Raw genomic sequence first — 22319 nt, 5'->3', positions numbered from 1 at the left:
TAAAATTTCACTGAGGGAATCTATATTTTGTGTGAATAATAAAATTAAAAAACAGTTAGTTAAAGGATTAAATGGTAATAAAATTTTAAATAAACTTTGCGAGGGCAGTGAGTGAAAGAAATTAAATAAGCAATGGTTGACTGCTACTGCTGGTCTGGTCTTCCAAGAAGGAAGACTATGCAGACGACTTCAATCCACTTCCAATTCCAACGATGGTGACGATGATATTTCTCTTCCATTGCATGGAAGAACGCACCCCATTCTCCCCAATCATTTGCTGCCGCCGAGTTCTTCGTTGAGCTTAATTCGCACAATCATCGGTTTCAGTTGTCTGCTCCCCTGTAAGCGTAAGCTTGAGCAGGCAGGCTTGTTTTGTTCCAGTAATTGTAATTTGATCTATTCAACACTTTCTGTGCTTCTTTTGCGAATGACTTTATGTAATCGCTACTTTATGTTCTGTGCAATTATGATTTAGGTAGAAGAATTTTCAATTATACATGGATCGGCCGATTGCAACGATCTCCCGCTCGCGTTGCCTTTGCATTCTTCTGTTGCTAACAAGATTTTGGTCGGTTTCTGCCAACGAGGAAGGTTCGGCTTGTTCCTTTTCCTTTTACTACTACTGCGTCGCTATGATTTCGTATTGTGTATGTTGTAGCTGTTTGTTTCTGTTTTTAATTTCCGCTTTTGCTAATTTGTTGGGGATTCCGTTTGAATTGGAACACTTAGATGAACAGCGCTGTTTGCAAATCATTTACAGGATATGTCAAACCACTGTGGGGTATTTTGTAGTTTGATTTCTGTAGCAGATGAAAGAGTACTCTGTTTGATGATTTAGGGATTTTTCTTCACCATTCAGATACAGATCTGTCTTTTAGCAAATGTTTGGTGTAGATTTGGTTTCTGTACTGTTACTTGAAGTTTCAGATCAAAAAATCATGTTCATGTTTGGGACATCGCAGGTGAAGCCTTAATTGCATTCAAGAACAGTGTGAGTAATGCAAATGATATCCTTGAGAGTTGGGATTCAACTCTTCCCACTCCTTGCACTTGGTTCCACATTACGTGCAATTCCGAAAATAACGTTGATAGAATGTGAGTAGAAACCTGTTTTCTGTGCAATCCCGATAACGATCTATCAATGGAATGTCTGGTCTTTAATTTGTCTGTCTTCAGTGATCTTGGCAATGCGAAATTATCAGGTCAACTTGTTCCCGATCTTGCCAAGCTCCCCCGTTTACGGTACTTGTAAGTTAAAACCTTCCATTTCAAGACTATTCACTTCTAAATATGCAATTCCATTGACAGCAAGCTCCCGTGCTTTTCGCAGGGAGCTTTATGGTAATAGTCTTAGTGGTGGAATTCCTCTTGAGTTTGGAAACTTAACCAACTTGTTGAGTTTGGATCTTTACCAGAACAATCTTACTGGATCAATCCCCGATTCATTAGGAAACCTTCAGAAGCTGCAGTACTTGTAAGGATTTTCTCTCTGGTTTGATTCTTTGATTGCATATTCGATCTTTTCCCTCTCATTCCTTTTTCCCTGCAGGAGGCTCAACAACAACACTTTAAGTGGAAGTATTCCTTTGTCTCTCACTAGTGTTTCTGAACTTCGAATCCTGTAAGTGAATTGCAGAGTTAAGTTTTCGATAATTTTACAGTGATTTTTTTGTGTGAGCTTATCTGCATTTCTCTGTTGATCGAATCAGTGATCTTTCGACTAACAATCTCAGTGGAAAGATTCCCGTGACCGGTTCCTTTCAGCATTTTACACTGATTAGGTCTTGCATCACTTGCTTTGGCTTTTGGTTAAGATCATACGCATCGATTTTGCGTAGTTCTGACTGGTTTTATGTTTCTTCCAGTTTTCTTCATAATCCCCTTCTTGATAATAGCACTGCAGTCCCTTCTCCGTCTCCACCTACACCTCCACAAGCTCGATCTCATCGAGGTTAGAATTTAACTTCATGCGCAGACAAATCGTGTAATCTTTTAATCTTTTGAATGACTGCTGTTGCAGTCGGTATTGGTATTATTGCCGGAGCTGTTGCTGCCGGAGGCGCTCTGTTATTTGCTGTGCCTACCATAGCACTCCTATGGTATCGAAGAAGGAAGCTCCCGGATCACTTCTTCGACATTCCCGGTTAGCCATTTTTCATTCGAAACACCTCATGATGTTGTCATATAGAAACTTAACCTTAATTTTGTATGATCAGCTGAGGAGGATCCACAGTTCCATTTCGGACAGCTGAAAAGATTCTCTCTACGTTCGATACAAGTCGCAACAGATCACTTCAGCAGTAAAAACGTTCTCGGTAGAGGTGGATTCGGCAAGGTCTACAAAGGCCGGCTGGAAAACGGTTCTCTAGTGGCAGTCAAAAGGCTGAAGGAAGAACGAACCTAAGGCGGACAACAGCAGTTTCAAGCCGAAGTAGAGCTCATCAGCTTGGCCGATCACCGGAATTTACTCCGTCTGCAAGGCTTCTGCATGACGCCAACAGAGAGAGTGCTCGTTTATCCGTTCATGGCCAATGGAAGCGTCGCATCACGACTAAGCGGTAGCCCATCAGCCCTCCCATTTTATGTCTGAGTGTATATACATACATTGATTTTTGAATGCGTCGCAGGCGAACGATTGCCATCTGTGCCTCCGCTCGATTGGGCGAAAAGAAAACGGATCGCGCTGGGGTCTGCCAGGGGGCTTGCATACTTGCATGATCATTGCAACCCAAAAATCATCCATCGCGATATCAAAGCGGCGAATATACTGTTGGACGATTCCTTTGAAGCAGTCGTGGGCGACTTCGGGTTGGCGAAGCTCATGGACAACAATGTCACGCACGTTACAACGATGGCGCAAGGAACAATCGGGCATATACCTCCCGAGTACCTCTCCACCGGAGTGTGCTCCGAGAAAACAGATGTTTACGGCTACGGCGTCATGCTTCTTGAGCTCATCACCGGGCAGAAGGCTTTCGATCTCGCTCGCCTTGCCAACGATCAAGAGGTTATGTTGCTGGATTGGGTAAGAAAGTTGCTCTACTACCATGTTAAAATGATCACTTCACTTAAAAACTCAACTTTAAAAGGATACATATCATTTATTTATAGGGTAAATTGATTTTTTTGGTCCCGTAACTGGATTTTATATTATTTTAGTCTTGTAATTGGAATTTGTCGCAAACTAGTCCCATAAATAGTAAATTTTCGCACTTTTAGTCTTCCGGTGTCGGAGATGCCTATGTGTCCTCCAGAGAGCCATGCGGGTGCCGCTTAGGCATCTCCGGCGCCGGATGACTAAAAGTACGAAAATTTTCACTTATGGACTTTGCTATAGACTCCAGTTATGGAACTAAAATGATAAAAATGTCTAATTACGCACTAAAAAAATTAGTTTACCATTTGTTTATTTATACATTATAAAGTCAACCAGTACGCCGCCCTACGTGAAGGTGGATATATATCACATACGAATATTGCATGTGGACAACGGTGAGACTCAAACATGGTATGTCCTAGTTTTAGTACCATCTTAACTGATTGTCTCATATAAGAGTCGAGACATCCGTGTTCGAATCCCATTGTCTTCATTCGTCATCATCTAAATACAAAATTCGCATGTGGTGTATATACAACCTTACATTTCATAATAAATAAATAATACAATCATTTTTAACAGCCTAAAAGTTTAAGTTTGTAGAGATCTGCAATACTTTAGACGGCTAATTTATAGCAAAACTGCGAATGTGGATTCAGGTAAAGGAACTTCTGAATGAGAACAAGCTGGAGACGATAGTCGACGTGGATATAAAAGGCGAAGGCGCGGACGAAGAAGTGGAGCAACTGGTTCAGGTGGCGCTGCTCTGCACGCACAGCTCCGCGGAGAGCCGGCCGAGGATGTCGGAAGTGGTGGGGATGCTGGAAGGGGAAGGGGGAGGGGCGGCGGAGCGGTGGCAGGAGTGGCAGAAGAAAGAAGTGATCCACCACCGGACGGCGGGGCGGAGCAACATGGCGCAGCCGCGGAGGCGTTTGATTATTCCTGATTCGACTCCTAACGTGGAGGCTGATGTACTGTCTGGACCAAGGTAGACCGTACATGTGTGTGCACCATCCATATACATACATACGAGTGAATGACATTTTCGCATAGTCAATGCGATTCCCACGTCATAAAAATTGACTTTGATTTAAGTGTATACAAATATATATATTTACATATTTAGGAGAAAGATTGAAATATGATATTAGTAATGAATCATACGTGTTTTCATTTCATAAAAAATTTGACATATTTTTTAGTTAATATTTAAAAAAAATATTACATCCGTCCCATTGAAAGGTTCTATTTATTTTTAAAAGTTGTAAAAAAAAAAAATTTCAATTAGTGTATAATACTAATAGAATAATATTTGTATAAAAAAATTATATAAGTATAAAAATATTTTTAATATCAAGTCATAGCACGGCTTAAGTATACATACATATTCACACTTGGTATATACGTCCAAACACACAAAATTAACTTAAAAAGTTGAAAAAAATTAATAATTACATTGAATAAGCAACATTTGGTAGGTAAATTAGAATAAAGTAAAAATATGTGATGTGATGTGAAAATATATATTTATTTTTATTTAAATGATACGATACAATAAATTATATTAATTATTTTTATTTTAAAAATATTATAATTAAATCTATCAAAATAAAAAATATTATATATATACAATAATAATAAAAAAAAAACATATTTATTTAAAAACACAAACATCCAACTCAATAATTAGAGTATGATGTCAATTGGTAATTTTTCCAAATAGAAACCGAAGAACAGTTTAGTCTAATCCTAATCTAGCATAAACAAGTGAGTCAATTTAGCCGAATCCATTGAATATAAACGGGAATCCAATAACGGGTGGGGTCCGTTTCAGATTTTGCCCTCTCCAGACTTCAATCTAACGCCATTATCATTTCTTGAATGTTATTCATTTGCCAGAATTGCATCACAGCCACAACGATCTTACCTCTCCTCGATTTTTCTGGACCGCAGTTCTACAAATTCCAGCTACTATGTCCATGGCCATCTTCTGAATGGAGGAGGTAATTGAATCATACACATAGTTACTGTAATATGAATTGTTCCCCTCTTCCCGATTTCTCTTTTCCGCATCTTGATTTTGTTGGAAACAATTCGTACTTTTGCCTTAACATCTTCGAAGCATGTAGGTTTATCATGAGACATAGTCTTGAAATTTTGTGCACTCCGGAAGTTCTCTGTTATTAGTTTTGTATTGGCTTGGTGCTGCAGTGCTGTTTTGGGGTTTTTTCTAGGGTTAGCATTTCAGTATTAATTTCTTTACGACAGGCACTTTACATTGATTACAAACTATGCAAAATAAAAAGTCTGAATTTTATAATCTCTGGATTGTTCTTTACGGATGTTTTCTGCTATTGTATCTAGCAAATTTGGTGATTTTACACTATAGAAATCATAGGGCTTACTAGAAGCGCCATTCGGTTCTGGTTTTATGAATTTACTACTTAATTTTTCTCTAACTGTTCTTCTTTGCTTCATTTACCCAATCTGAAGGTTATTGACTTTCCTTTGGCTGCTTGAATTGTCAAGGAAATGGCATTGTGTACAGTGGAGAAGATTTAAAGCTGGTTAAGGAAAAGGAAAAAAAGTGAACAATGGGAGCTAGAATGAGTATGAACAATCAAAGCTGTAACGAGTTCTTTGATGCTTCCCAAAGTGAGGCCAGGAAGAGACAGAGGACATCTTCCTCGAGTTTATGGGACGAGACCGCCAGACTGATTCCCTACCTTCCAGATGAAATTTCGATTCAGATCCTCGCGAGGCTCCCGAGAATCTGTCATTTCAATGCAAAATTGGTGTCAAGAACCTGGAGAGCTGCTCTGACAAGCAAAGAAGTTTATCAAGTGAGGAAAGAGCTCGGCAAGACAGAGGCTTGGCTTTACGTTCTAACTAAGCTCAGCGGTGAAAAGCTTGTCTGGCATGCATTGGATCCTGTAAACGGCGCGTGGCTACAGCTGCCTCCAATGCCGAGCATTGATGGATTCAGAAGGGGCCTCCGGCTCTGGAACATGGTCGGTTCGAGCATCATTGGGGACACCTTAAGAAGCTGGATCAGGAGGAGAGATGCATCGGATAACATTCCATATTGTGGTTGTGCTATAGGGGCTGTCGACGGCTGCCTCTATGTCGTTGGAGGGTTTTTCCGGGCTTCAGCCATGAAATCTGTGTGGCGATTTGATCCAATTCTGAATTCTTGGAGCGAAGTGGCTCCAATGTCCGTTGGCAGAGGCTATTGTAAGATTGGTGTATTGAACAACAAGCTTTATGTCGTCGGGGGCGTTACTTGGGACCCTGTGGGGCTGACTCCCCTGCAATCTGCAGAGATGTACGATCCCTGTACAGACACATGGACGAAGCTACCCAGCATGCCGTTTCTTAAAGCCCAGGTTTTGCCCACGGGATTTCTATCCGACCTGTTGAAGCCCATGGCAACGGGATTGACGTCGTATGCCGGAAAACTGTATGTTCCTCAGAGTCTTTATTGCTGGCCCTTCTTCGTCGATGTTGGAGGCGAGGTCTTCGATCCCGTTATGAACACGTGGAACGAAATGCCTGATGGCATGGCAGAGGGTTGGCCTGCGAGGCAGGCGGGAACTAAATTAAGCGTAGTTGTTGATGAGGCCTTGTATGCGTTGGATCCGTCGGGATCTCCAGATAGGGTAAGGATTAAAGTGTACGATAATGGAGAAGATGCGTGGAAAACGGTTGGTGTAGATGTGCCTATGCGCGACATTGGGGATTCGGATTCTCCGTATTTACTTACCGATTGTTTTGGAAAGCTACATGTTATTGCTAAAGATGTGAACCGTAATATTGTGGTCGTTCAGGCGGATTGGCGAAATCAATACGGCTCTGGTCCATCCACCTCGTCCGGTTCTTTCGGTGATCACTTAGTGAATGGTTTGGCGTCATCGGAAGAGGTTTGGAAGGTCATTGCGACAAAGAATATTGGATCTTCCGAACTCGTTAGCTGCCAGATCCTGGAAATCTGAAGATCGGTGAGATGTGTTTTTAGTCGGCTGTATATATTAATGTTTTCGAATTGATAGGTTATCTACGTCGTTGCGCTGCAGCAAACAAATGCACGGTAAATGTTCTGTCGATTACGCATATGGGATTATATAATATTGTACATAAGCTTTGATGATGCCCTCCCTATGTCCGAAGGCAGAAATTCTTACAACGAGACGTCATTGGCAACCTTCAGGTTTGGTTTTTATCATCTATAATATAGAAGCTTACATAAGCCTACAACCTCCGGTAACGGCTTGGCGGTGTCGCCAATCCGGAGGCTTATCATCCTTCTCTGGAGAAGTCAAGAGTTTTCTTTAGCATCGACACGGCCATTTTGTTTTGAAAAACATCCGTGTTTCTGTCCAGATCAGATGCCACATCAGTTCTGTTACGTCCACGTCAGTATTGCCGTAGGATCAACATGATATATTCAATTCATTGTGACATCTTAATTATAAAGCTTATCTTTTTATCTATCTAATAGATGTAGGATAGAGGCAATTTAAATATATTCAACCTTTTGTTTCGTTTGCAAATCTAGTAGGTTTTCATAAAAAAAATAAATAAATAATACTATCTTCCTTCCTATTCAAAAATATATATATATTTTTTTCTATTATTTTTTCAGTTTTACTAAAAATATATTTATTTTCTAAAGATAATGGTCCATTAATATTACAATATTTTTAATTTTTAGTTAAATTACCATTATATCTTTATACATATAATTACTATTTTGTACATAAAGTTAAAAGTTTAAAAATGTCGAACCTTTTTAAATTGTGATTTGAAATAAATTGTTAATTTAAATTTTTGTTTAAATTGATTCTGATATGTTGTTTTAGTAATTCAAATAGGTAATTTATTTTTTAGTGAATTAATAAATAATGGTATTTAATTGGTTAGTGGAAAAATATAAAATAATTTGACACTTTAACCCTTAAAAAGTACGAATAGAGCAATGATATTTTTGTCAATTTTGTAAAAATATAGGAATATTTATATATTTATAAATAACTATATCTATATATATATATTTTTGTATTCATATATATATATAAGTGGAAGTATAAGACAGATAAGTAATATGAGCATAAATAGTTTATGAAACATTCGTCATCAATTGAATTATCGAGAATCGAAAGTCAAACATAGAATAAATATTTAATTATAAAGCGTAAATTAGTTGATTACAAAAACTTATAAATATATCTAATTCTTAAACTTTCAAAAAAAATTTCTTCTAAGATTTTCTCTCTAAAACGAAACTTCTCTCCTTTTAATTTCTTTCTCCTGATTATATTCTTATTTTGTTCTCCCCGCAGTTTTGATATAATCTAATACTCTCTCCGTCCCAAAGAAGGTGCAACGTTTGTTTTTGGCACGAGTTTTTAGGTGGATAGTATTAAGTAGGATAATTTAAAAATTAAGTTATGTGATTGAGAGAAAAATATATATATTTTATTTTTTTATTTGGACGATGTAAGGGGATAAAGTATGTGATAGAGATTAATCATTTCCTATTTTGGAAATATTGCAGTGTGTTGAGACATACCAAAAAGGAAATATTGGAAGGTGTTTGAGACGAAGGGAGTATTTTTATGTGGAAAGATCTCTTTCTTGAATTGACTTGTTGATGATCTAATATTTGAAAGATGTATTGATTAGTTTAGGATTTAATATTTTTTTATGGGAAAAGAAAGTATTTTTTTTAAATATAATATTTCGTTATGTGGAAAGAAGTTTTTTTTTTTTTTTTTTTATTAATAACTTGGGAATCTGCAGCCGCTATCCGAATGTGTATTCTAGAAATAAGTCTTTATTGACTTGACTTGTTGAGTATCTAATATTTCTTTACTTGGAAAGAAGACTTTATTGAATTGACTTGTTTAGGATCTAATATTTGTTTACGTAGAAATAAGTTTTTCTTGAATTGACTTGTTTAAGATCTAATATTTTTTTATGTGGAAATAAATTTTTTTTTGAATTCACTTTTTTAGAATCTAATATTTATTTACGTGGAAATAAGTTTTTCTTAAATTGAGTTGTTTAGGATCTAATATTTCTTTATGTAGAAATAATTTTTTCTTGAATTAACTTGTTTAAAATCTAATATTTCTTTATGCTGAAAGAAGTCTTTCTTGAATTAATTTTTTTAAGATATCATATTTGCTTATGTGAAATGAAATTTTTTTTAAATTGACTTGTTCATGGTCTAATATATTTTTACGAGAAGTCCTTCTTGAATTGACTTGTTTAAGATCTAATACTTCTTTATGTGGAAAGAAGTCATTCTTTAATTAATTTGTTCATGATCTAATATTTTTTTATGTTAGAAGAAGTCTTTCTTGATATTTCTGTAAGTGAAAATAATTATTTTTTTATATTTTTTTTACATGGAAAGAAATATTTTTTGAATTGATTTTTTTTTTTCTCTTTACTTTATTTTGATTTATTTCGGTTTGTTCATCTTATATGTTCTCTAAATTTGTAATCGATGAAAATCTCTTTAAATTTTTTAATAAATCGATCAACATTTTATTTTTATTCTCGTATTTGATATTCTCCCGCCAATATTTCCAATTATATTTTCAAAATTCCTTCCCCCATTTGTTGTTTTACCGAGGATATTTCTACATTTTACTTTCTTTAATCAAATCACATTCTTTATTAATTCTTGAAATTCATACTATTCATGATCATTCGATAAATATGTATATGTTTGATTACAACAGTATTAAATTCCATGTATTATTTGACCTCTTTCTTTCTTGCCTAGGTTCTCATTACAGACAAAATTATAAAGGAAGTTGTGATAATAATTGATAAATAAATCGACTGTCTTTTTCTTGGACATTTATTTGCGTTTGAAGCTATTCCATCAGCGATTACGCCTCCGGGGCAAAGTGTGGGCGGAGACTTTAGCCGGCGACATTCTAGTTTGATAAAGGCACTTTACAAATTTCATCGGAACGTATCAGGCTGTGAATGCACGGATAGGACTGCCTCATTTTCAAAATCGAAGATGAACGACGAGAGAGACAAGAAGACCGGTCTGTCTCTAGTGTTGATCCAGTAATCAGTTTTCAACAAATGTTCGATTGACCTCTTGATATCATAATAGGTTCGACATATAAATATACTCTTTTCATCCCAACTCAAGGGGAGTCGGCTAAAGATTTTATAGCCGTTCGAGGATCTTGTCTGAGACTTTGAAGCATTGAGGGTAATGCTTAGTTCAAGTGAAGAAGGATCTCTAGGATCGAAATCTTGCCGAGAAATGTCCCGTGACATGCCAAATCGTAGAGGCTAGCAAAAATCTTTCGAACATTCTAGAACCTCCTGGAACGTCTCGAAGCATTCCAACAGTATCGAAACTTTACTACGAAAAAAGTTATACACACTCTAATTTAGCTCGGCGTATTTTGGGGTACCAAGGGAAAAATGTTGGAGAAGGAACTATTGTATTTTATATAAATTTATATATGTGTAATAGTATGTAATTTATATAAACAATAAATGATAATATTAGTGTAATTATCTTTTTTTTTTAATGAAACTTATAAATCTATTTATATATATATATATATTTTTTTTTAAAATTAAAAAAATCTATTCTTACCTATTTCACTTGTAATAATAAAAATATATATATTTTTTCCTTCGATTTTATATTTAGTAAAAGTTTATTTAATAAATTGATCTGTTTTATTTTTTATTCTCGTATTTTATTATCCTACACCTATATTTCTAACGATATTTTTAGGGTGTGTTTGTTTGGGGGATTGGATTGGATTTTCACTGTTGTTTCAATTTTTTTCCCCAAAAAATATTAAATCAAACACATATTTTTTATTTTTTATATTATATTAAAAATCAATTTTACATTCAAAATATCACGTCATACATCTATTCAAATTCAAAATTTTTACTGTTCAAATCATAACTCAAAATCCAAAACCCCCCAACAAACACACCCTTAAAGTATTTATTTTTTATCTAAAAGATTTCTACATAAATCTTTATATATTTATATAAGAGCCTTGCCGAATTCAAAAATGAAGTTAGAAACTATTCTGCAAGTCATATCAAGAAACTTAAATCAAACGTTTCTTGAAAACTGATTGCTGATCAACACTGGAGACCTACTGGTCATCTCGTCGCTCTCTTCGCTCGTCTTCGATTTTGTAAATGGCGCAGTCTTATCCGTGCATTCGCAGCCTGATACATTCCGATGAAATTTGTAAAGTACCTTTATCAGACTAGAATGTCGCCGGCTAAAGGCTCCGCCCACACTTTGCCCCGGACGCGTAATCGCCGATGGAATAGCTTCAAACGCAAAGGTCCGAACTCTCCAAACCCTAAAATGTCAACAGGTTTCTTTATCAATTACCGTCACGACTTTCTTTACAATTTTGTGTATTTGGGTATTTGTAGTGAGAATCAAGGCAATAAAGAGGTCGCAGAAATTCGGGAAGCCGAAGGAGGGAGAAATGGTGACTCCGTTAGTAGAGAAGTACTGGCTTCAACGGTACGATCTTTTCTCCAAGTATGATGAAGGCATCAAGCTGGACGAAGAAGGATGGTACTCCGTCACGCCGGAGGAAGTCGCCGCGGCGCAGGCTCGTCGGTGTGAGGGTGCAGGAATTGTGATCGATGGATTCGCCGGCGTCGGGGGGAATGCCATTCAATTTGCCAAAGTGTAAGATTTAACACTGAAATTTTGACTGATACGCTAATTATTAGTCTTGACAAATTTTAGTATTGCGATTGAAGTTTGAGAAAAGGTACATTGTATGATTGCGGAATTTCTTTAAGGTTGTCTATTTGAAGCTGCCTGAATCGTCTTTAGAGTAATTGATAGGAATGGGTGTGAATTTTCTGAAACAAAATTCAGTATGCGGAAATTGCAAATTGCAGGATTGTTAGAGTTATTTGGGTATAAGTTGATATTGTGGTTGAAGATTCGGTTGAAATTTTTGTTTAGAATTAGATATTTTTTGTTAATGATTGAGCAATGATCGAAATATATATATGATTAGATATAAAAGATATAGTTCTTTATTTAGGAGCGAGATAGAAAAATGATATTATAAGTGTTCACACTTAATTGGAATTCTCATCATTGATCTTTGCTCTGCCAGAGTCCGTGGTTTGGTTAATTCGATAAGAGTGTCTCCATAAGCACTACAACAATGCCTGCTCACCGCTGTATTCTTTACATTATGGTTCTTTGTAGCAATTTGATTAACGGCGCATTTTTCATTTTAAGATGTCGTCGTGTTATTGCCATTGATAAAGATCCCTGCAAGATTGCGCTGGCATCTCATAATGCTAAGATATATGGCGTAGAAGGTTGCATTGATTTCATCGTGGGCGACTTTTTCCAGCTTGCACCTTCCTTGAAGGTACTCTCTTGTTTTTTGGCCGTGAGATTTGATAATTTGAAGTACTCAATTGGGATCTGTGATGATTGATTCTGCAAAAACTGAAAACTATATTAGTTTGGGAATGTATGATTATTAAACAAATGGTTATTACTTGTTTGATATTGCTTGTTTACACAATTTAATCAATGGTTTTTTCTTTAAACAGTATGGATGATGTACAACATGTTCTGAAATCAAAGTACTGTTTTTTACTGCTTGTTTACGACATGCTCTGAAATCAATGCTGGCTTTAAGTTTTCTGATGAACGTAATTGAAGTAGCATTTTCATCTGGTGTTTGGAAATTTAGTATTAAGTGAAATCTCTAGAAGTACACAGAAGCATACGGCAGCTGGTATGTGTATTGTTGGGTGATACTGAACCATAGGCGATTAATTTAAAATTAATGTGGTCTCTCTCGACAACAAATCTAGCTTCTTTGATGTCAGCTTTCTATTATTACAAATGCATCCGTTTCAGACTTGTCTTGTTTTTCTAGGGTGATGTCGTATTTCTCTCACCACCTTGGGGTGGCCCATCATACAAGACAAATAAAAGCTATACACTCGACTTGCTCAAGCCAAAAGATGGGTATGCAGTATTAACGCCAATTTTTTTGGCACTAAATTAGATTTGTTCATTCTTCATTTACATTGATGCATACTTCAGGTGTTCCATGGATAGTTTTTGTTCTGTCCTTGCATGTCGATGCTCTCTTCCATTTTCCTCTATACTTTTGACAGCAGACTGTGGTTTATAAGCAATGTGCCGAACCTTTTCTTGCAGCTATCACTTGTTCCAAGTCACGCAGACAATAACACCTAACATCATTATGTACTTGCCTCGGAACATCGACATGTCACAAGTGTTTGAGCTTTCCTGGCTGTCTTCTCCCCCGTTGGATGTTGAGGTATTTGTTCTTCCTGCACTTAATGCCAATATTCTGGTTGATTTTCTCTCGTGGAACCGGGGTGTTTTCATTTTGCAGATCGAGGACAACTTTGTGAGAGGAAACCCCAAGGGAAAGACATTTTATTTTGGTGACCTTGCGTTTATGTAGCTTGGAGTCGACGACTTCCATCTTGAATGGTTTGTCTTGTCTCGCCATTCTTGAATTGTGTTTTAGTTTTCTGTTTTAGTTTCGTGAAAGTGGGTTGCAATTAAACTTGACCATAGTTTCAAAATGTCAATATTAGGTTCCTCCTAATGCTGCAAATGAGTCAATCGCAAGTAGCGTTTACACTCAAGTTGGAACCAGTCAAGTCGACCTCCAACTCGAGCTGATAAACAATTGGCTTGCTTTAATATTTCTGATACTAAAAATGTATATGTATATATGATCTTAACTTTTAGGAAAAAAATCACACCTAGTTCCTTTGATAATATGTTGAAAGAATTGTACGATAGGAGTACTTCAACATCGGACTCAGCTGATTAAGGTAGGACAGATTGATTTGCATTTTGTATTTTAATAGGAACAAAAGTATAACATGCAATGAGACTAAGCATGAATGTTTCTTTAACATTGATTATTTATTTAAAAATGAATTAATTTATTTACTCTTTAATAAATTAAAACAATAATTTGAATACTATTTAAGCTCTTTTAAGCTGAGTTTGAGATTGAGCTTTTATATTGAAAACTCGTTGAGTTTGAGTCAGTAAAATGTAGTTGAAACTTAGCATAGTTGGGCTCGAGTTTGACTTGGCTCAAATTTTCGCACGCTAACTTCATCCACCACTCTAGTCCATTGGATCATATTGCATATTTTCTTAGCATGGATATTCCATTCAATTACAACAAGTTCTCTAAAGCTTATAGAAGTTTATATAAACTTAAATGATCTGTGTATATTAACTACTAAATAAACTATGTGCGTGTTTGGTTTGTGTAATTGTCGTTTGTGTGATTTTTTGTGTGAGAATATTATGGCTCTGATTAGACATTTGACTTTTGGAGTTTTAAAAAAAATAATTTGAAATTGTAAAAACTTATATTGTGATAATAAAATCTCAAACTTATTTCGTATTAAAAAGTCGGTGTTTATTAAGCCTTATATTAATTATACACAAAAAAATTTAAAATAATGAATAAACCATACTAAAAACACTCTTAACTAATGAGTATAAATTTGTAAACTATGCATAATGATTTTTTTTTTTTTTTTTTCAAATGTGAAAGGTTTTCTTCTTTTTTACTTTCTCATTTGACCCTAAACCCACACCACCCCTTCACCCCCCTTTCTTTCAATTTCTTATTTTTATTTTTTATCTTAGCATGGCCTTCAAAACTTTCAAGAATCCAAATCAGTATTTCATTTGATGTGTCTAGTGGACTGAAAAAACTTTTAGGGGAAAAAAAATTAAACTTACAAATGTTTGATACGATACAATAATATTTGCACTAGCAAATTATATGGAGTTAATATTAGCTGATTATTACAGAAGTTCTTAATCAAAATATGTGGAGATTAGGTGTCAAAGAAGATAGTGAATGCAGTGTAGTGGTTGTGAGTTAATAAATAGTTGGTTGTGTTGTACTGATGTACTTTTAAAAGTACCTGAGACATCGAAGGTTGCGGTTACATTTTAGTGTCAGTTGGATCTAAATTTTCGAACTCTCTTTAATATCATTTTTGAGCTTGATCTGCTTTTTTGAAGATGTGTTTAGTCGTATGAGTTAAATACTGATCTTGCATCTTTATGAATTTGTGTCTTAGTCTCATATGAGCCTCCGCACAAATCTCTCATAAATTGCTTTTTAAATCTTATCAAGTTGTGGATGTCTGTGTCCTCATTTGCTTTTATTTAGTTTGATTTCATTAATTTAACAGTTGATATTGGTTTTTTATTCTCTATTGATCTCGTACATTTCGTCTAATTTGAACATCTTTCTTACTTCATTAAGACCGTATTTAGTGAAATTTTCCAATCCATCGGCATTGAAGTTCCAATCTTTCATTAGCAAGTCAGATTTGTCATAATGAAATACACTAGGATTTCATACCTTATCATCCTAATCCGTCGCGATACTTTTGATGCGGACGAAAGCTTCATAAATTTAGTTTTACAAAATTTTTAAAGCTTTCCTAAGCCTTAATTCTACTATATTATTGTTCGGGTAGATGTTTTTCACAAAGCAACAATGATATACTTCATAGACAAACTTTTGATTATTATTAGCTTGAAAGTTGTAATAGCTATCTGCTGCATTCTAATCAAGACAGATTTTTGCTTTCGGAACATTAAAGATAATGTTACACTATCTCCATCCAGGTGAAAGATTTATATTTAATATTGACGCTGTTATTAAGAAATACTAGTATATAAATGATAGTTCGTGGTATGTTTTGTATGTAAATACTTTTTTGCCCTTGTCTTTTAATTCGACTTATTGACATTGATGTAAATGAAATGTAAGTTTAAGGGCATTTATAATGTATAATGCGGTTAAATTTACTAAAGAAAAAAATATAAACCTTGTGTTTGGACAGACAAAAATAATACTAGAATATAAATTTTTGAATGGACGAAGACATTAACATTTTATCACTAGCTGCTAGTTTTGAATATGAATAATCATTAAACTCCTAAATTGTTGATTCAATCATTTGCTTAGCACTGCTAAATCCAATAGAATGAACACATGATTGATAAAATTTTCAATTGACTTTGGCCAGCAAAATTTTTGTTCTTGGATGTTGTTTGGTAAAATTGGATGTAGATGGAATACTGATTTTGCATTTATATTTTAGTTCGATAATTAGTCGAAGATAGATAGATTAGATGCAAATATGAAGGTGAATTGCGAATGACTAGTTGTCGAAAGTGAGTTCCTCTGTGTCTCTTGTCCGAATCCGGAAAAACAGATGGGTAAAGTAGAAGCCATTAAATCTTGTGGTGCCATTGATTCCTATCTGCAGTGAACTGTCACCTGCAGCTGTATGGTTTATATAGGAGCAATCAGATTGTATGCGCGTGAATAAATGCGCGAAGAAATCGACATTAATGGATGTGTAGGAAACAGTAGTGAGTCACATTAAGTAGAGGTAGATCAGTGCATCATCAACATAGATAGAAAAGTAGCAGATGGTTCACTGTGGTCCTTGTGCAGGACACACTATATATGAAACCAGAAAAAGTCTGTAAAAATTATGTGTGTATTGAATTATTGTTACTATGATGATACACTTGAATTGCAATGGTGGATGCCAATTTAATTCTAGTCCAATTGTCACACTTCATTATGCTGCTATGTTTATTTGAATTTGATGATAGGTTAGTGACTCGACCTCTTAACGAGCCGAACCGAGTATAATTTTAAGGGTTTGTTTTCTTTCGTTTATATTTGCAAACAAAACTTGTGCTCGTTTAACAACTCTACTAGCGATATATAAGTGTGATTCTTATCTCTCTCTCTTTTAATATATTTAAGGTGAAGAATAGTTATTTGATTTTGATAAGATATTTTGTATGTAAATTGAATATTAAATTGAGAGAGAATAAAAGATTAAGTTTGTTTCTTTAGATCAATTTTTTCAAATTTTACTAGCGTTTTTTCGAAAAATATATATATATTTTTCTTATAAAATATCTCATTAAATATTATTTTAATACCAAACTCAAATCAAAATTTTCTAAACTCAATTAAAAAAATACACCCTAAATGAAATATAATATACTCCATTCGCTGACCAAAATTAGTCTATTTGGGTTCGCCAAAAGAATTAAGAAAAATAAATAATTTATTAAAAAATGATAAAGAAAAGAAGAAAAATAGTTGACGATATTTTTTAAAATTTTGTTAAAAATTAAAGTAAATAAAAAATAGAATGTAACATTTGTTGTAACTGTTGAATGAAAGATAATAATTAAAAAATAATATATTGATTTTGTTAAAATTAATAATAAAATAAATTTAAAGTATAATTTTTTTATTTTTATTTTTTAAAAAAAATAATATTGACGAATGGAATAAGTATTTAAAAACACAAAAAGGGACCCTTTTATCCCGTAATGATTCAAGCCATATTGTCCCATCATTTGTTGTTTTCTATTCTATTATTGTGCATGAGAAATACAAGGGCCCACCTATTTAAAAAATGAAACCGTCATTTTAAAAGGGTTTGTTTCCCGACTATTTTTCATTTGATACGATTTTTAATATATATAAAATATATTATATTATTTTATAAAATAAAATCAATATTTCACACAATTTTTATACCTTATATAATTTTGAAAATTTAATGGACCAACTTTAAAAAATAAGGATGTACATTTTTATATACACAAGTAATTTTTTATTTAAATAATATTATTATATTTTATGAAATAAAATAATATATTATTATTAGAAATTGTGTGAGGTTGCATAATAGAATTGGTGGTTTAAAATACAAATCAAATATCAAATGTATCAAAAAAAACTATTTGTAATAATGTCACATCAAATTACTAATTTTAAATTATTTGAAAATTTAAAACACATTGAAAACATATACTCCCTTTCGTTGAAAGGGTGTTATATTTTTTATTTTCGTCTGTTCCAAAACAACGTTATCATTTTTAAATTTAGTAATTGTACTACTTACCTAACATAATAAATATTCTTCCAACTTACAATATATTACACAAATGTAGTCACTTTTATATTACACTATACTAATAAAGATATTTTTTTTTTTTTTTACTACAATCCAATATAATATTAATATTAAAAAATTTTACGTGCAAAAAACAAACGCCAGTCGTTTACTTTATGACATCCACCAAACCCTTATTGTAATACTCCGAAGTGTTGTTGCTTTCATTTGATTGTGGTCCACTTCACTAACCAAAAACATCCAAAAGCTTAAAAAATATAATGAAAAATTGGTAGTATTTTTATGTCCATTAACAATTTCATCCTCTACACTTACTATATTCCAACCAAGGCATTTATTAGACTTGGTCCACCACACTAAATAATGTATTTATTATTATTATTATCATTATTATTTTAACTTTTATAAATTTTCAATAAAAATGTATCATAACGTCTGATTAATTTTATGAATTTTAATTTAAATAATATTTCGATATGACTTGAATTTTGATACCTTGAAGTTGATAGAGATGAGTAAGGGATAATGTGATACTTCACTTTTCTTTTTATTTTTTTTTGGATGACGTGGGAACCCGCAATCACGGTCGAACCTAATACCCTGCAAATAAGGCCCGACGAGAAAGTCACATTAGGCGAACCATGTGTGGCAGGTGACCTCTTATGGTCACAAGTTCAACCCTTACACCACCAGACCATCCTTTACAAGATTGTGATACTCCACTTTTGAATAGTGAATAAATTGTTTGAATAGAATACATATGTCAATAATATATATATATATATATTCAGAGTCCACGCGAAAAATTTTTAGAATTAAATATATTTATTTTAAAGTAATTTCAGGATAGGTGATCTTGAGAAGTCTGTGTGTGAGTGAAGGCAAAAAAATGTACTGAAAAAACTTACGTTTGAGATGTGGATCTATGAAAGTCTTCCAAAATATGTGTAAATAGAGACAAAAGCGACCTGAAAAGACTTGTATATTGACTTGTAGGCTAGTTCAATTACAATGCGTTTTGATTTGCGAACCAAAATATTACATAAATAATATTGTATGTTGATTTATGCTTAAAATATAAATAAAATATATTCTATATTTTTTAAAATAATTATTTAAATTAAAATTTAAAATAAAGTGCATAGATTCACTGTAATTTTTATTTCCCTTAAAATTAAATTACGGAACCACCAAATTTAATAAAACGAAAGACAAAATGCATTATATGGTCACGTGAAGTCCTGTAATAGAACGGAGCCAACAACCAATCCTGTGTTTACTCGTGATTCAAACTTATTTTTTTTATATTATTTATTAAAATTTTATTTTATAATAAATATTATATGCAATATTTATTTATTTTATTTAAAATATTATGTTTAAAAATGATTTTATAACTATCATATAAATATTTGTTTAATCTTTTATTATTCTCGAACCATTCAAAAAGATTTTAAAATAGGATAAATTGCATAAAAACATATTTTATGAAAAATGCATGTATTTTATCCACTAGATTTTAATATATTTAAACATATATTTTAATTTTTATTTGTAAAATATCAATAATACCATTAACGTTAAAATAATAAAATAATATCATAATTTTTTAATTATTAATTTATTAAATTCTATTATCTTAAAAAAACTTTCTTTTTCTCTCCATCTATCTATATATATATGCTACACATATTGAATTAATCCTTAAAATTAAGAATTAATATGTCTTCGTCAGGCAAAAAACTCAAGGGCTTCATGTGTCATTGCCCGGCGTCGACGGTCGTGTGTATGAGCCAAGAATATCGCTCTCCCGGCGCCGGCGCCGGCCCCGGCCCCCTCAAGCATCAACCAAAGTATGCTCGATTAGGCGCAGCCAAATCTGCTTCTTGTAATTTGTCTTTCAGGGACAATAATATGAATAATCAAGAAATTATTATAAAGGAAGAAACGGTGGCGCCGCCGCCTCCGGAACCTTCACTTGCCGCGTCTAGTAGTGTCTTTCAGGTTGTTCAGCTCAATTCCTCCCTCGCTTAAATTCATAATTATCGGGATAGTTATTAGAAAAAAAAAAAAGAATATTTATACATGATTAATATAATAATAATAAGTGAGTAAATATTATATAAATATATATATATATAATTGTAAGTTTGTTGTTGTAGGTGGTTGTGATGAGAGTGTCGATTCACTGCCGTGGCTGTGCTGGTAAACTCAAGAAACATCTCTCCAAAATGGAAGGTACGGACTGCTCATCCTCTCTCTCTCTCTACATCTCTCTTTCTCACTCTAGTAAATTATATATATTTATTTATTTCATTCGTTATATTTTAATTTAATTGAATATTATAGTTTTGTATGTATCCTCTGAAATCATTTTAAGATTATTCATTAATATTAATAATTTCTATAAAAAATACTTATTTTTTTCTTACATAATATTATATTAAATACTCATATTTTTATAAATTATATACATTATAAGAATATCGGAGTATAATTTTTTGTTATTTTAAAATACTAGAGAATTATTCTGACTAACTTGATGAATATATTAGAACATAATAATTAATTTTTAAATTTTTAATCATTTTTGTTAGAGGTAATAAATTATTAGAAAATATAATATGTGTGTAAGATCTATATGTTTTTAATAAAAGCAACAAGTCAAAAAATTGAGAAGATAATGATACACGTAACAATTTCTTTTCTTTTTTTTTTTCTTTTTTTTTTTTAGATGTTATAATTTTGATATATCTATATATATATATATATATATGAATATTTTGTATTGAATTATTAATTTTTTTTATGAGTATATAAATATATATTATTTTAAAATATATATATATATTATATTTTTTTAGTAATATTTATAGTGAATTTTGAATTTTGTACTTTTAAAATTAAATAATCATTGAAAAAAATATCTTATAAACAATTATTTTTAGAGAAAAATATACAATTTTTAATTAAAATTTCAAATAGAACAATCTATATTACCTAAAAAGAAATGATTATTAGCAAATAATACTAAAATTTCTAAAATATAAATATAATTAGAGCTATAATTCCCCAAATTAATTAATTAATAGCCCCAAATGATAACTTACCGTTGGGTGGTTTCATATTAAATGAAGGGGTGACGTCATTCAGCATTGATCTGGAGAGCAAGAGGGTAACGGTCATGGGACACGTGTCACCATCTGGTGTTCTGGAGAGTGTATCAAAGGTGAAAAAGGCCGAATTCTGGCCCTGTTTATGACCCAATAATTATATATATATATATATATATATTACTTCTTTATATGATTTTGACCTCTCCCATAATTAAATTAAATTAACTTAAATATTTATTATTAATTGGCCGTGTGTATTATTCATTAATTCCCAGCCCATTGACTTGCGTTGTTGAACCCAAACATTTAATGGAGATTATTAATCTTCATTTATGAAGAGATATGTTCATTCCGTTGAATTAATTAATTCATTAATTTAATTAGCTTATTATTATTATTATTATTATTATTATTATTATTATTATTATTATTATTATTATTATTATTATTACTGAAAATATTGAATCAAAATATATGTAGTAAAATACTTAATCCGTATCTTAACAATCTATCTATTTTTTTATTTCGATCTGTCCTCTATTTATTTCTTTTTTTTTTACTAACTGTACTATCTATATAACATTACTAAATACCCTTCAAATTTACAATATATTACACAAATGTCATTACTTTTATATAATACAATATCAATAAGAATATTTTAGTCTTTTTATCTTTATTTCTACTATATCCTAATACAGGGAGAAGATTCTCGGCATCACCCCTCTCTACCCCACTCTCAGCATCATCACACATCCATGTATTTATACATAGGTGTGCAGGAAGGGACAGAGAGGACCCTCCTTCAATATAATATCAATATTTTTAAAATTTTATGAAAAAGTAAATAGATAGATATATATGAGAAGAAAAAAGTATTAATTAATCCAAGAAAGCTTCCGGGCTCACAAATATTGAATCAAATATATATAATAAAATTAAAAAAAAAAATGACGAAAAAATTGATAAGTGTTTTCTCTAATTCATCCCATAATTCCATGTTTAATTCTTTTTGTAACATTCATGATAGACAAAATGTTTCCATAAAGTCTCCCATG

General features: G+C 32.7%; 3 protein-coding genes and 1 pseudogene across 6 annotated transcripts; all 4 read left to right on the top strand.

Annotated features, from left to right (window-relative positions):
• The first annotated feature begins 168 nt into the window (after nt 1-168).
• LOC127256238 (BRASSINOSTEROID INSENSITIVE 1-associated receptor kinase 1-like) lies at nt 169-4255 on the top strand (annotated as a pseudogene).
• A 672-nt stretch (nt 4256-4927) lies between these two features.
• On the top strand, nt 4928-7316 carry LOC127255879 (F-box/kelch-repeat protein At1g22040-like). 3 transcript variants are annotated; one of them, XM_051281651.1, is made up of 2 exons: nt 4928-5100; nt 5627-7316. In XM_051281651.1, exon 2 carries the CDS (start codon nt 5692-5694, stop codon nt 7087-7089), a length of 1398 nt encoding a protein of 465 aa, XP_051137608.1. In that variant the 5' UTR covers nt 4928-5100; nt 5627-5691; the 3' UTR covers nt 7090-7316. The 3 variants fall into 3 exon arrangements, with proteins under 3 accessions (XP_051137608.1, XP_051137598.1, XP_051137616.1); XM_051281641.1 differs by having other exon boundaries at nt 5591-7316; XM_051281659.1 differs by lacking the exon at nt 4928-5100 and adding an exon at nt 5107-5222.
• Nucleotides 7317-11185: 3869 nt separating this feature from the next.
• On the top strand, nt 11186-16750 carry LOC127251737 (uncharacterized). Of its 2 annotated transcripts, XM_051275596.1 has the most exons (7): nt 11186-11454; nt 11549-11813; nt 12384-12519; nt 13039-13130; nt 13326-13449; nt 13528-13628; nt 13736-16750. In XM_051275596.1, the coding sequence occupies exons 1-6, from the start codon at nt 11346-11348 to the stop codon at nt 13597-13599; spliced, it is 798 nt and encodes a 265-aa protein (XP_051131553.1). In that variant the 5' UTR covers nt 11186-11345; the 3' UTR covers nt 13600-13628; nt 13736-16750. The 2 variants fall into 2 exon arrangements, with proteins under 2 accessions (XP_051131553.1, XP_051131544.1); XM_051275587.1 differs by having other exon boundaries at nt 13528-16750.
• Nucleotides 16751-19846: 3096 nt separating this feature from the next.
• LOC127255015 (protein SODIUM POTASSIUM ROOT DEFECTIVE 1-like) lies at nt 19847-21598 on the top strand. The gene is made up of 3 exons (XM_051280426.1): nt 19847-20149; nt 20308-20383; nt 21283-21598. Exons 1-3 carry the CDS (start codon nt 19868-19870, stop codon nt 21405-21407), a joined length of 483 nt encoding a protein of 160 aa, XP_051136383.1. The 5' UTR covers nt 19847-19867; the 3' UTR covers nt 21408-21598.
• Nucleotides 21599-22319: the final 721 nt, after the last annotated feature.

Source organism: Andrographis paniculata, unplaced genomic scaffold, assembly GCF_009805555.1.
Source record: "Andrographis paniculata isolate CXL003 unplaced genomic scaffold, ASM980555v1 Contig12END, whole genome shotgun sequence".
Lineage (NCBI taxonomy): Eukaryota > Viridiplantae > Streptophyta > Magnoliopsida > Lamiales > Acanthaceae > Andrographis > Andrographis paniculata.
Note: the sequence above shows the minus strand (reverse complement) of the source record. Positions and strands in the feature narration are given on the sequence as shown.

Excerpts from the sequence above, each read along its gene's own strand:
- LOC127255879 (XM_051281651.1), top strand. The coding sequence starts at position 5,692 with ATGGGAGCTAGAATGAGTATGAACAATCAAAGCTGTAACGAGTTCTTT.
- LOC127251737 (XM_051275596.1), top strand. The coding sequence starts at position 11,346 with ATGAAATTTGTAAAGTACCTTTATCAGACTAGAATGTCGCCGGCTAAA. Across the intron at positions 11,455-11,548 it reads GAATAGCTTCAAACGCAAAG|TGAGAATCAAGGCAATAAAG; the intron begins GTCCGAACTCTC and ends GGGTATTTGTAG. Across the intron at positions 13,450-13,527 it reads CTCCCCCGTTGGATGTTGAG|ATCGAGGACAACTTTGTGAG; the intron begins GTATTTGTTCTT and ends TTCATTTTGCAG.
- LOC127255015 (XM_051280426.1), top strand. The coding sequence starts at position 19,868 with ATGTCTTCGTCAGGCAAAAAACTCAAGGGCTTCATGTGTCATTGCCCG. Across the intron at positions 20,150-20,307 it reads CGTCTAGTAGTGTCTTTCAG|GTGGTTGTGATGAGAGTGTC; the intron begins GTTGTTCAGCTC and ends TTGTTGTTGTAG. Across the intron at positions 20,384-21,282 it reads ACATCTCTCCAAAATGGAAG|GGGTGACGTCATTCAGCATT; the intron begins GTACGGACTGCT and ends TATTAAATGAAG.